This window comes from Microtus oregoni, unplaced genomic scaffold (assembly GCF_018167655.1).
Source record: "Microtus oregoni isolate MIOR12 unplaced genomic scaffold, Mior012 000011F_ref0000422, whole genome shotgun sequence".
Taxonomy (NCBI): Eukaryota; Metazoa; Chordata; class Mammalia; order Rodentia; family Cricetidae; genus Microtus; species Microtus oregoni.
In genome coordinates this window covers 15,403,967-15,416,357 of record NW_024543070.1, presented here as the reverse complement: position 1 = coordinate 15,416,357, position 12,391 = coordinate 15,403,967, and the positions used below count along the sequence as shown (strand labels likewise).

The window sequence follows — 12,391 nt, the reverse complement described above, 5'->3', positions numbered from 1 at the left end:
CACAAACCAGTCTTCGCAAAACATTAAAGACAGAAAAGGGGAAAAATGGACTAGAGGGGGAAAATTCCAGCGGTTTTAAATGTGTGTGTGTGTGTGTGTGCATGCATACATATGGAAAAGACTTTTGCAAACATTCGTAAAGGTGTCTTATCTTTTTTAACATCTGGGAAAAAAGGCCAGAAAACGTTTTATTTAGTTCGGAGATAGACTGACACACACACACATACACACACACACACACAGACACACACACACAGACACACATGTGTGTGTGTTGGTATGTATATTGTAGTTTTTCTAGAAAAATCTCCATAATCAAGCGAAGGGTCTTGAGTTAGACTTGGGGAACTAAGAGGCTGATATGGCACATATGGCGGGCAGGAGCATCCTGTTGGGAGAGCCCTGCTCCTCTCTCTGGCTATGGCAGCAGGACCCAGACCTCCCCAACGCGGTTGTTTGGGAAGCTGTCCTGACTTGCAGTCCAAGCTGGTGGGGGAGAGAAAGCCTTTACCATTAAATGTGGAGTCCCATCAGACCAGACAGCGGAAGTCTGGACTGCCCCCAAACAGTGCACTGCAGTGTGGTCTGCCTGGATCCAGGGCAGTGCAGTAAGATCCTTTGGACCAGCCAGCTCCCCTGGTGCCTTTAGGATGTGGCTAGATTTATAAATATTTGATTGGCACACACTCTGCTGAAGAACATTTCCATCTGTGTGGTGAGTGGTGCCGAGGATCCTCCCCCGACACAGCCTCCTTCCTACGTGCTTGGGAGGCTAGGGGCCGTAGGCTCCACAAGGAGGCTGAAAATTCGGGATGCTTAGGAGGGAGTGTGCCATTCCTCTCTAGCTGCCGTTCCAGCTGTTGACTTGATGGAAGTGCAAGCCCCTACATGCCTTCTCCAGAGAGGAAACTCCAGCAGAAAGAGCAGACAGGCATAGGACTCTTTGCCTTTGCTCCAGTGTCTCTGTCTCGGGGAAGTTAGATGGGAAGGGCGTGCTGGGCTAGGGCCTGGGAAGCTGTGACTCTATGCCAGGTCTCAGGAGCTCAGGCTAGACAGTCTCGGGGAAGATGGGATGGAGTCACCAGCAGTTCTGTGAACGAGCTTAACATTTAATGGCCAGCTATCAGCTAGGTTGGATGGGGAGGCACAGCTAGCCTGCGGAGGGGACGATGGTGACCTTGGAGAATGACACTGTTTTGAACATTCAGGGGCCTGGCAGTGTGCTGGACATGTGTAGAAACATCACCTTTCACAGCCTGACTTTCCTAAGAGGCAGAGAACTGTTGGGATTCTTGTTTTTTAAACAAAGAAACCTAGGCGCATAGAGGAAAAGTAACTACCACAAAATGTCACAGATTCAGTAAACACAGTCAGGGGACGTCAACCTCCTTTTTCCTATCTGAGCCACGTGATAGGCTGAACACGCCAATGTATTTAGTTTGTGGGTAGAAATGCTGTTGTCAGGATGTTAGCATCAGGGTGGTGGTGGGATCCTCAGATAATTCTATTAGAACAGAGGAACTTAGGCTCCACAAGATGCCCCTGTGAGGGGCCTGGTCAGCGCAATGGTGACTAGTGACCTCAGAGGATTGCAGGTGGAGATGACCATCTGTGCAGGGCCTGGCATGTGCCAGTGCTTGACAGGTACTTCTTGAGATAGTGTTGGGTTTAAATTTATCTGCCAACAATACAAGTCAGCCGCTCATCAAATTAATGCTTACTGGGCACTGAGCCAAGTGCCGGGCAAAGTCACAGTGTCGGCCACCAAGACACAAAGTCCTTGTCCTCAGGGGCCTGTGGGGGAGAAGTCCAGTCCATGACCACGTGAGTGAACACAGAAGTGTAGTCCCAAGGAGAGGGGCACAGATCTGTGACACCTTTTACCTGCTCCGTGTTCAACATGAACGGGCCACCTCCCCTGCTCCGCGGCTCTCCCTAGACTCTCTCAGTCTCTCAGGGCTAGCACCCAGTTATCAAAAGCTTTCTTTTCACAAGCTGCATCCCCAGGGGCTCCAGAATCAGTAGCCCTCCCTCACTGTCTGTCTGTCTGTTTCTATTGTGGTTACTATGACATTGTAACTAGTGTTTGCATCATGTACGGACCATTGCCCAGAGCTGTGACCCAAGCTTTGGTGAAGGCACAAGCCCCTGAACCCCTGTCTCTACAGGAATCTGGTAGAGACATTTTACTTCAGTCTATTTTGGGATCGCCAGTGCACAGGCTGCTACCACGGGTAAGATACCTGGAAACTGTTTCTCCCGAGGAAGGGTAAGACAGACAAATCAGAATAATTTCCCCACTCTGGGACAGCTTGTCAATCATTGAGGACAAAGAGACACTATGAAAGGAATGAACTTCTGTCTTGTGAGGTCTGAGGCAAGTTCTGTCTTGTGGGGTTTATGAATTACCTAAGTATCTCACTGACTTTTAAGGGCCCTCTTTCTTCAGGAGACTTTGGGGTGCGGCGGTGGCTGTCATGCTCAGACCAATGGTTAAAGAATAGTACTTCTAAGCTGGGCTGTGATGGCACAGGCCTTTATTTAACCCCAGCACTCGAGAGGCAGAAGGAGGTGGATCTCTGAGTTCGAGACCAGCCTGGTCTATAGAGTGAGTTCCAGGACAGTCAGGGCTACACAGAGAAAACCTGTCTCAAAAAGAAAACAAACAAACAAAAACCGTGTGGCAGATTGTGTGTGGATCATAACGGCTATCCAGGGCTTCTACTCCAAACTGCCCAAAGCTGCCTCTGCCTCTGAGGCCCGAGGTTCAAAACAGCAGTGCCACCGCTGGGCAGAAGAGGGCGACTGATCCACACTCAGGGAGATCGCCCATGCCCAGGAGGAGTGAGGCCAGCACTCCCATTCCAGGAGGAGGAAGAAGCTGAGTCTCAGTGAGATTAAAAGCCTGCCCAAAATTGGACCTCAGCGGATATCGGGGATTAGAAGAATCATTGGCATCGTTAGCATCTTTAGCAGAGTATTTCATGCAAAACAGAGAGACTATTTATTGTGTGCTTAGAAAGTGGCAGAGTAGGTCATGAACACCAACATTCCAGGGCCCTGACTGCAGAGGACAGGTGGATTGTCCATTGTGGTTTCAACTGGTACAGGGCAGATTGCTGCTTGTTTATCTTAGCACTGCCCCCTTGGCCCTTGTTCTTAGCTCCAGAGTAAGCAAACAGTAAGCTCATAGAACTGCTTTGAATGTTGGCAGAGAAGGCCGAATCTAGACTCTAGCCCTTCGTGGGTCTGAAGAAGCGCCTTAGTCTCCCATTGCACGTCCATACACTGCAGCAAGTCTAGAAATGCAGGATGCTAACAGTAACATTGGCTGCTGGCATGTACTGGGCCGTTACCCTGGGCCAGGCAGGCGCTGTGTCCAGAATGTTTGCTATGTTATTCATTTAACTCTCTCATGAAGCCTGTAATCGGTATTCTCGTTTCTTTTTAAGCAGAAAAATAAAGCATAAGTGTGCTCAAGTTCACACAGCAGATATCCCAGCACCCCTTGGGTGCCCACTTCCTTACAGCTCTCCTACTGAGCTATGCTGAGTTCCCAGGGCTTCTGACAGCTTAAGCCGGTAGGTCGGTGCCACCACAAGCTGTCCCAATGTTATGCACCCAGAGACATCCTATGTGGCTAATGACAAATGAGCAGCGGGAAGGCACATGACATTTGTCCAACAATCCAGTAACTGTAGCCTCTTGTTCCCCTGAAGCTTAAGATTTCCAAGAACCAGGCAAGCCTCAAGAAACATGTCACCAGTGATCATCACCTTTGGTTTGGATCTTGGGGACTAGAATATCCCCCATTAGTGCAGGAAACTGATAGGGTTTACAAACATTTAAAACTCAGAGAAGTTAAGGCTTGTTCCCCTGGGTTGTGTGGGTGAACACATGAATTGTATAACATGCCTGATACAATGAGATAAAGTCTAAGTTCATTTGTGAGATGGGGTCTCTATTCTACGCCCGGCTCCAACTGTGTAGCTGGAGGATGACTTTGCTTCTGCTTATTCTCCCCTCTACCTCCCAAGTGCTGAGCTTAGAGATGTATAACGGCATATCCAGCTTGTATTTGGTGAGGCCTCCTATGCTAGGCAAGCACTCTATCAACCAGACTACAGACTCAGCCCAAACTTGCTTATTTTTAATGTTCTAGAATCTCTATTTTGGCTTATTCTGGTACCTACTAAAACATGTAGGAGGCCCAATAGAAGACAAGTTATCAAAGCAAAATCCCCAAATCATGAGCTTGCCCCAACTGCAAGCTCTAGCACCCGGCTTTCTGGGGAAGAAGGGACAATACCGACACCCATCCCAGTCACATGTGCACCTGAGACTGAGCAGAAGGACATCTCAGAAGCCGCCATCGCATGGAGTCTGCGAAGTTTGGGGCCCACACCGGGTATAATTACACAGAGGCCATGACATCAGCTACGTGCATCCCGTTTTCAAGTCAGTCCCGGGTCTTCCTCCCTCCTATACTCTCCTGTGTGTCTTGACTCTTGAGATTGCCAGTCCTCTATGCAGGGAGCAGATCAGACTTCCCTGCACCATCTACTACCCTAGTGGTACTCAGGGACTCCCTGACTCTTGTAGAAAGCAGACACTTAATATCACACACACACACACACACACACACACACACACACACACACACACACACCAGCGCTAGACAGTACTGGTCGGGAAGATTATTTTCCCTAAGCCACACCTCCATTTATCAACATTGTCGGAAAGCCAGGCTGCTGGGAAAGCCCGGAATTGTCAGCCTCTCACTCTGTGGCTCCCACCTCTGGCTCCATTAGTGTCTGGAGAATGACTTGACCCCTCCCCTTCTGCATACCACAGCCACATCTGCACAAGGCGCTGCGGGGAAAACTGCATAATTTATGATGTGTTAGGCTGTGCTTAGAGACGGGGGATGCTCAAATCAAGCCCGGTGGAGACATCACCTGGAGAGTCTGTTAACGTGAAATGGAGCCCCTATCTTTGTACAGGATTTCCCGTCCCTAACCGTTGGGTTCTTCCCGTTGTGGACAAGCAGGCCCTTGTCTGTCTTACGGGGCCGGATCTTTTGTTAGTTTATAGAAACCTGGGGAGGGGTGTGCAATGACTGAACCAAAGCCAATGTTATGTCAGGTCAACAGAGAGTCCTTCAAAAGCTTGCAATAAGATATAATTAGCTAAGTGTTAGCCCGTAGGTCCCTGGCTTCCAAAAGCCAGCCCCTTTGTACATGTACATGTATGTTATCTCACTTCTGAATGCATTCTGCCTACACACAGAGCCTCGGAAAGTGGGTACCAGTACCCAGTCTCATCGTCTTCCCATGCTGGACTAGGGGAGACACAGGAAAGTGCTGGTGCAATTTGGATAGTTGCTTACTGTGCTGGTCACTTCTGTCCCTTGTCCCATCCACTGTCCCATCTGGAAGGATCCTCAAGAAGTGGCCCCCGTTGCTGCAGTAGAGAAGTTTGGGTTTCTTGTAGTTTCCTGCAGGCAGATCAAACCTCTCGGTCAGGGCTGTGAAGGTGGTGATTTCTCCTTCAGCCATGGCTCAGCAGCAACCGGTGGCGGAACTCTCAGGACTGAAAGAAATGAAACACACCTGTAGAATGTTCTTTCGGTGAAGGTATGGTGGACATATTCAGGAAGGGAAGGACCACGCAGGGCCACAGACTGCTCAGGTGGTACCCAAGGTGGATGGGCCCGTGAGGAGGCTGGCGGTAGAAGAGGGGTGGTCCCTTGCCTGGGAGACATTTTTTCAGACAATTCTCTCTTCCAAATTGGATACAACTTTGCAACAAGCTGGATCGATCTTTCTTTCTTTCTTTCTTTTTTTTAGAACTTCAAATTTAATCATTTGGCCAATAGGAAAAACATTGTCCTGGTCCCTCCTTCTGATCCACACACATCCTCAAATTAAATACTGTAAGTTGTACTAAAATAACACCTGGGGTCTGGCTGAAACCCACACAAGCAAAGAGGGCGGGGCTGAGGTTCTGCCTTCCACCCTCACACTGTTTTGACTAGGTACTACCAAGCCAGAGGAGGGCAAGGTGCAGAGATGGCCTGGGCAAAAGGGCACCTGTGAGCCAAGGGTACAGCAGAGGTAACAAGGGGTTAATATATGGCGACCTTCTAAATTTGCTGGAGGAAGGGATGAGGGCAGAGAGAGGGGCCTGGGCATTTTTAAAGAGCAAGTACTGCAGCCAGGACACCTTCTGAGACAGCATCTTGAAGGCTGTCTGACCCCTGGTTTCATAGTCTTCCACAAGACTCTCTTATCACACATTTCATCAGGTCTGTCCCTGTACCCAGACCATCTTCATCTTAATTATTTCCTAATATGAGATGCACTTACAACACAGAGCCTATAATAATATTTTATAGACCTCTGACATTATATATATATATGTATATATATATATATATATCCACTCTATGGAAATTCCTACTAGTGTAAAATGTATCAAGCATTGACACTCAGGATTTGAGAATAAAATCAATGAAAGTCTTAATTTTGAGCCATACATTTGCCCAACCGTTTAGAAAAAGAAAGTTCTAATAACTACAAAAACAGTGAAAGTTGTTTGCTTTTGCTTTTTTGAGACAGGGTTTTTTGTGTAGCCTTGACTGTTCTGGAACTAGCTCTGTAGACCAGACTGGCCTTGAACTCATAGAGATCCACCTGCTTCTGCCTCCCAAGTCCTGAGATTAAAGGCATATGATACTACTGCCCAGATTTTAATCATATATGTGTGTGCATGTATGTGTATACATGTATGTATTATAAAATGAAATTGTTTTATAGCAACAATGATCATCATCACCAACAACATATTCTGTGCTGAAAGATAATATTTGTTAACTGATCCTTTAATGTGGATGCTGAAACTCCTATTAAAAATTAAATCAGAGCTTAGAGGCGGTAAATTGTCTGTGCAAGGTCAACAACAAGAAGCTAAGGCTCAGAATGAGTCAGTGAACACAAAGCCCCATTTTGCCCTTAATTACTATGAGAAGGTTACACAAGTTCAATGATATGGAAGTGCTGTGACCAGAAGTGGGGGTTTTACCCATTGTACCAAATTACACCTGCCTTTATAAACTTGTTTTTCAGCCTTCCATCATGGTCAGAATGCTAGTGATCTCCAATAACCTCCCCTGCACCTGTTCCCTGTGGTTACCTCTATAGCAGAATTCCACATAGCTGCTGAGGCCCAAAGAAACTCATGCTGGTAGCACCCTGAACTCCCAAGACTGGCCAGAGCCCCATGTTCCATGCCCTGGTCAGTCCTACATAAGCCCTCGTGGGAATCTGTTCAGTCGTAACCCAAAGCACCAATCTGGGGAACTTGTCTTTGTAACCAACAGGAATTAGGGCTCAAATTGGAAACATCCACCTTTTTTTCTCTATTGGTAGTTAGTATGTCTGGTATGTGCAGTCCCTCAGGTCAGATAGTGACTTCAGTTTCAGCTACTGTTTGGGAGGCCCCTGCAAGGACACCTCTCAAATTTCATATGTGTGTGTGTGTGTGTGTGTGTGTGTATGTGTGTATGCGTGTGTGTTATTACATTCAAAGTCAGACTATCACAAACAGCCCCTCAACACATGGTTCCACATTGTTCTTGCCATATAAGACAGTGAGAGACGGATAATGTTATTTATATTAGCTGCAGAGTGATAATTTACCTTGTATAGCACATTGTGCTTTTCGTCCAAATTCTCAATATTTTCCAAGAATCACCCTTTCACCTCAAGCCTCTGGTCTTTCTGCTAACTTCCATCTCCTCTCTCTTTAGCTGCCCACCCTTGCCCGTTCCTTACTCAACTTCTTTCTGAATCACTTGATTTTTTTTTTCCCTGAGAAGTGCTGGAAATAGAGTTTCCTGCGTTCTAATTTGTTGTTGTTTTTCAAGACAGGCTTTCTGTGTAACCTTGGCTGTCCTGGAACTTACTTTGTAGACCAGGCTGGCCGCAAACTTATAGAGATTCACTTAATTCTGCTTCCTGGGTGCTGGAATTAAAGGCATTCCCTACCACTGCTCAGCTCCGTACCACTGACTGCACCCTGACTCTCTGGATCCCCTCTGATGAAAAGCAATGTAGCTGTTTCAAGTGAGACTAACTTCATGTGTCGCTCCATTAGCTCACAGATTCCCCTTCTTAACAGCGCAACTAAGAGATCGTATATTTTTTCATTTATTTTTATCCCCAGTACTTCCTAAGCTGCACATTTAATTTGCTATGCAGGAAACAATAGCTGCAGTCTAATGGCTACCACTGGAATTGGCAACCTTAGGAGAGCAGAACTTTCTTGTTGTCTCAGGGTCTCCTCCCGCGGTGGTTTCTGATTGCATTTCCCATACTTCCTAAGTTGTGTATTTAATTTGCTATACAGGAAACAATAACCGCACTCTAATGGCTACCGTTAGTATTGCCAGTCTTAGGAGAGCAGAACTTCCTTGTCTCAGGGTCTCCCCCAGTGGCAGTTTTTATGTTTGCATTTCCTCTGATGTGGGCCAGCTGCTTGTCAAGGATGGGCTTCCCTTTTCAGTCCCAGCCAGGTTGTTTGCTAAGTGCTGGGCATGGATTTGGCGCTACCTGCCTGTATTCTCGCCTCCTCCAACTGGGATAAAACTGAATAGATACAGCAGAAAGCTGGATGGGGTTGGAGGTACCAGCACTGGCTAAGGGTGATACCAATGTTCTCATTTACATGTGGGTATAAGCCAGGCAGTCTGGATGTCATCCTCTCAGAACCTTCATCACCAACTCGTGACCTTGGCCAGTCCCAGCAGGCTCTCAGGGGTTCTTCTTTCTGAAGCAGAGTGAGAGCTGAGGTGTGTAAGACCACACCTCTATTCTCTGCCTGCTCATCTCGTGAGTGGGATCGTCGTGGGATGGCTGCACTATTCGGATGCTTCCCTCTACGAAGCCTTCAGTTCACATTTCCTCCTGAATCCCGAAAGCCTCATGTCAACACCTTCAAATCAGCCTGGCATCGCAATGGAGCTGACAGCCATGGCAGCTGGATTTGTGAATCAGCTGAAGCCTGGTGGGAGGGGCACGAAAACCTCTTATTTTTGTTTGTTTGGTTTTCGTTTTTCAAGACAGGGTTTCTCTGTACGTAGCTCTGGCTGTCCTGGAACTTGTTCAAAGACAAGGAACTGGCCTCAGACTCACAGAGATCCGCCTGCCTCTATCTCCTGAGTGTTAGAGTTAAAGGCATGCACTACCACCACCACCAGGAAAATTCCTTATTTTTAATTTTCTTTACTATTTACTTATGATTTGAGAAGTAGACAGTTCAGAATTCTTGGACCAATCCCTAGTTTGCTAAGGGATATGAATAAAGGAAGTATATGGTGTGGCAAAACCTTAAGGCAGCAACCTTAACAAGTGTCCCTGGGGATTTATACGAATTGCTCTCATAAATGAATCAATTAACTAAGTGTAATCAGGCATTAAACATAATGTGGATTTTCTAGCCCTGCTTTTTGTTACCAATTGTCTGTCTTAGTGGCCATCTGGAGAGGGGATTTTCCGTGTGGGAGACAGAGAAGAGCAAGTCCAATGGACTCCCTCTCATCGGTCCGCACCAAGTCAGCTCCTGGATTTAGGATGCTGGTGCAATTTTTGAAAGTCAGATGATTTTCTTGGTTTCTCAGTGGCACAGAAGTGAGAGGAATACTCAGCCTATTGGAACGTCCACGTTAAAAGCTGACGAACTCGCTTAGCTGTGGCCACTGGACCAGACACATGGAACAGTGGGAGACTTATACCCTAGCCTGGGAGCTCAAGTCATTTCCCATGTGGGGAAACAAGCATCTACTGCACAGCCCTGGGCATACCCAGATGGGAACATGGATGTGCCACCCACTCTGGACGTGCTTCCTCTAGTGATCCCTACTCCACCTACCACACAGAATCCTTTGAAGGGTTAAACAAACGCAAAATTCAAAAAGCACAAGGGAAGTATAAAAATATAGCCCAACTTCTTAGAGATAAGAGCACATGATTATATTAGACTAGTTGAAGCCAGGTATGGTGTGGGTCAGCTTAATTTAAGTGAGTTATTTTTATTCTCTTCCCCGTGTGGCATAAGAAGCTCAGCTTCTTTTATTAAATCGCAAAGATGAGAACAGAGTAGTTGAAGGAGGCAAAGATCAAGCTATTGCTGCAGACTCAGGTATGGACAGATGTGTGGACAGGTGTGGAATTGACTCAGGAATCCTGATGCTCCCAGATGTGCGGACAGGTGTGGAAGTGACTCGGGAATCCTAATGTTCCCAGGAGGCGTTGATGTGTGGCTCAGGTGACTGCTGAGGAGAAAGACTCGTGGTTCTGAGAACCAAGGGCAGACAAACATTGGCACCTATAGGTTGGTTTTAATGCCTATTGCTGTTTATGCAACAGAGAACTATTCATGTAGAAAGGCAAACTGCATACAGACATTGAAGATAGTGGGTTTAGACCCAGCATGTGTAAAACAGGGCTTAGCTCCAGTTCTAAACAATGTCCACATCTCTATGAATGAATCCCTTCCTACTACCTCCAGAAATGTTAATTCACTTTAGATTTTATTAAGTCAGGTGTGTTGTTAAATGTTCAAAACAAATAAAATGTATTTCAGCCAAAGCTGGAAGGGGTGAGAGGGGAGGAGTGAAGTAGGTAAAATTGCATTGTATGAATTATCCAAAAAAATAGAAATGGACTAAATTATTTAGCTATAGGAGCTCTTAAAAATCCATATATCTGTATATATACATACATACATATATATACACACATATATGCATTCTGGCTATAAGAGATACATTTAAAACATAGGGATTCAGAGTGGTTAAAATAAAAGGGTACAAATTAAACTTGGGTCAGTGGCTTGCACACTATGGACAAGCACAGCAAGACAGTCTAAAAATAAAAAAACCCAAACTCTAATGGAGTGAAGAGGCAGCTTATATATGGGAGGAAAATCTTCGCAAACTGACAAATATCTGTCAATTGACAGGAGATTGATATCTCAAATATATAAAGAACCCAAAAAACTTAAACAAGAGTAAGGCAACCTACTCCAAAAATGGGTTAAGTAAAGAACCGAACAGAAGTTCTGAGAAGTAGAACTACAGACGACCAAACTATTTTAAGAACTGATCAACATTCATAGCCATTACGGAAATGAAAATTAAAACTACTTGGAGATCCATCTTATCCTAGTCAGAATGGCTACCAATAAAACAAATGGTAACAAACACCGGTGAGGATGTGGGTAGGGACAACTTTTGGTTACTATTGGTGAGAGTGCAAACCAATGTGGGAGTATGGATATCTGTGTGGAGGTTTCTCAAAAAAGTAAAGTACCATGTGACCCAACTTCACCACTCCTGGGCACATAACCAAAGGACTTCGTACCCTACCGCAGAGGCGCTCACACATCAGTTCCTTGCTGCCATATTCACAAAATGAAATCAAGCTAGATGTCAGCCGATGGAAGAATGGATATTAAAAAATGTATATATACCAACGGGGGTTTTGTGCACCCATAAAGAAAGATAAAATTATGAAGTTTACAATAAAAAATGGATGGAGCTTGAAAATACTCCAGTAAGTGAGGTAACCAGGGTTCAAAAAGACTTTGTATTCTCTCTCATATGGAGATCCTGCTTTCTAGTTTTTATATATGTGTATTTATATGTGAGCAACTAGAAAGAGGTCCTTGGGAGGTGACAAAAGGCTAGAGAAGAGGAAAGCTATAGCATAGGAGATGCAAATGTGGGGGGGGATGCTGGGGGTGGAAGGGGGGATGCTGGGGGTGGAAGGGGTGCTGGGAGTGGAAGGGGGATGCTGGAGGTGGAAAGGGGGATGCTGGGATGAAAGGGGGGATGCTGGGGTGGAAGGGGGATGCTGGGGTGGAAGGGGGGATGCCAGGGTGGAAGGTTTAAGCAGGGATGATGGGGCAGGGGTATAGGTGAGAGGGGGAGGTACAGGCAAGGCAAACCTAAACTAAGTGTGGAAGAAAGAACCATGAGTGGGGGTGGGGGTGAGAGAGAGGACTCTGTCAGTAAAATGCCTATTGCTCAAGGATGAGGATGTACACTCGGATCCCCATGTGATGTAATCAATGACCCTAGGGTCCTTGAAGCTCAGTGGCCAGCCAGCCTAGCTGAATCAAGATGCTCCAGGCTCAGTGAGAGAGCCTGTCTCAGAAAACAAGGTACAGAATGATTGAGGAAGATACCCAATGCTGACTTACAGCCTATGCACACCCATGCACACGTACACACAAACATGTACCCACCCCCTCACCACTCTCTCTAAGTACACATTTTAAATGTGTAAACACGATAGACAAATAATAACAGAAAGTTACAAACTTGGCC

General features: G+C 46.2%; 1 protein-coding gene and 1 long non-coding RNA gene across 8 annotated transcripts in view; one reads left to right on the top strand and one right to left on the bottom strand.

Moving 5' to 3' along the window:
- Positions 1–12,391, bottom strand: part of Fgf1 (fibroblast growth factor 1) — a 99,066-nt gene that overhangs the window by 11,776 nt on the left and 74,899 nt on the right. For all 7 annotated transcript variants that reach the window (XM_041660524.1, XM_041660526.1, XM_041660525.1 and 4 more), the window contains one exon: positions 5,390–5,592. In XM_041660524.1, the coding sequence (XP_041516458.1) occupies positions 5,390–5,558 (169 nt within the window). In that variant the 5' untranslated portion in view covers positions 5,559–5,592. The remainder of the gene's footprint in view (positions 1–5,389; positions 5,593–12,391) is intronic.
- LOC121453631 overlaps positions 1–12,391 on the top strand; it is a 107,085-nt gene that overhangs the window by 21,899 nt on the left and 72,795 nt on the right. The gene's annotated exons all lie outside the window — the stretch shown is intronic.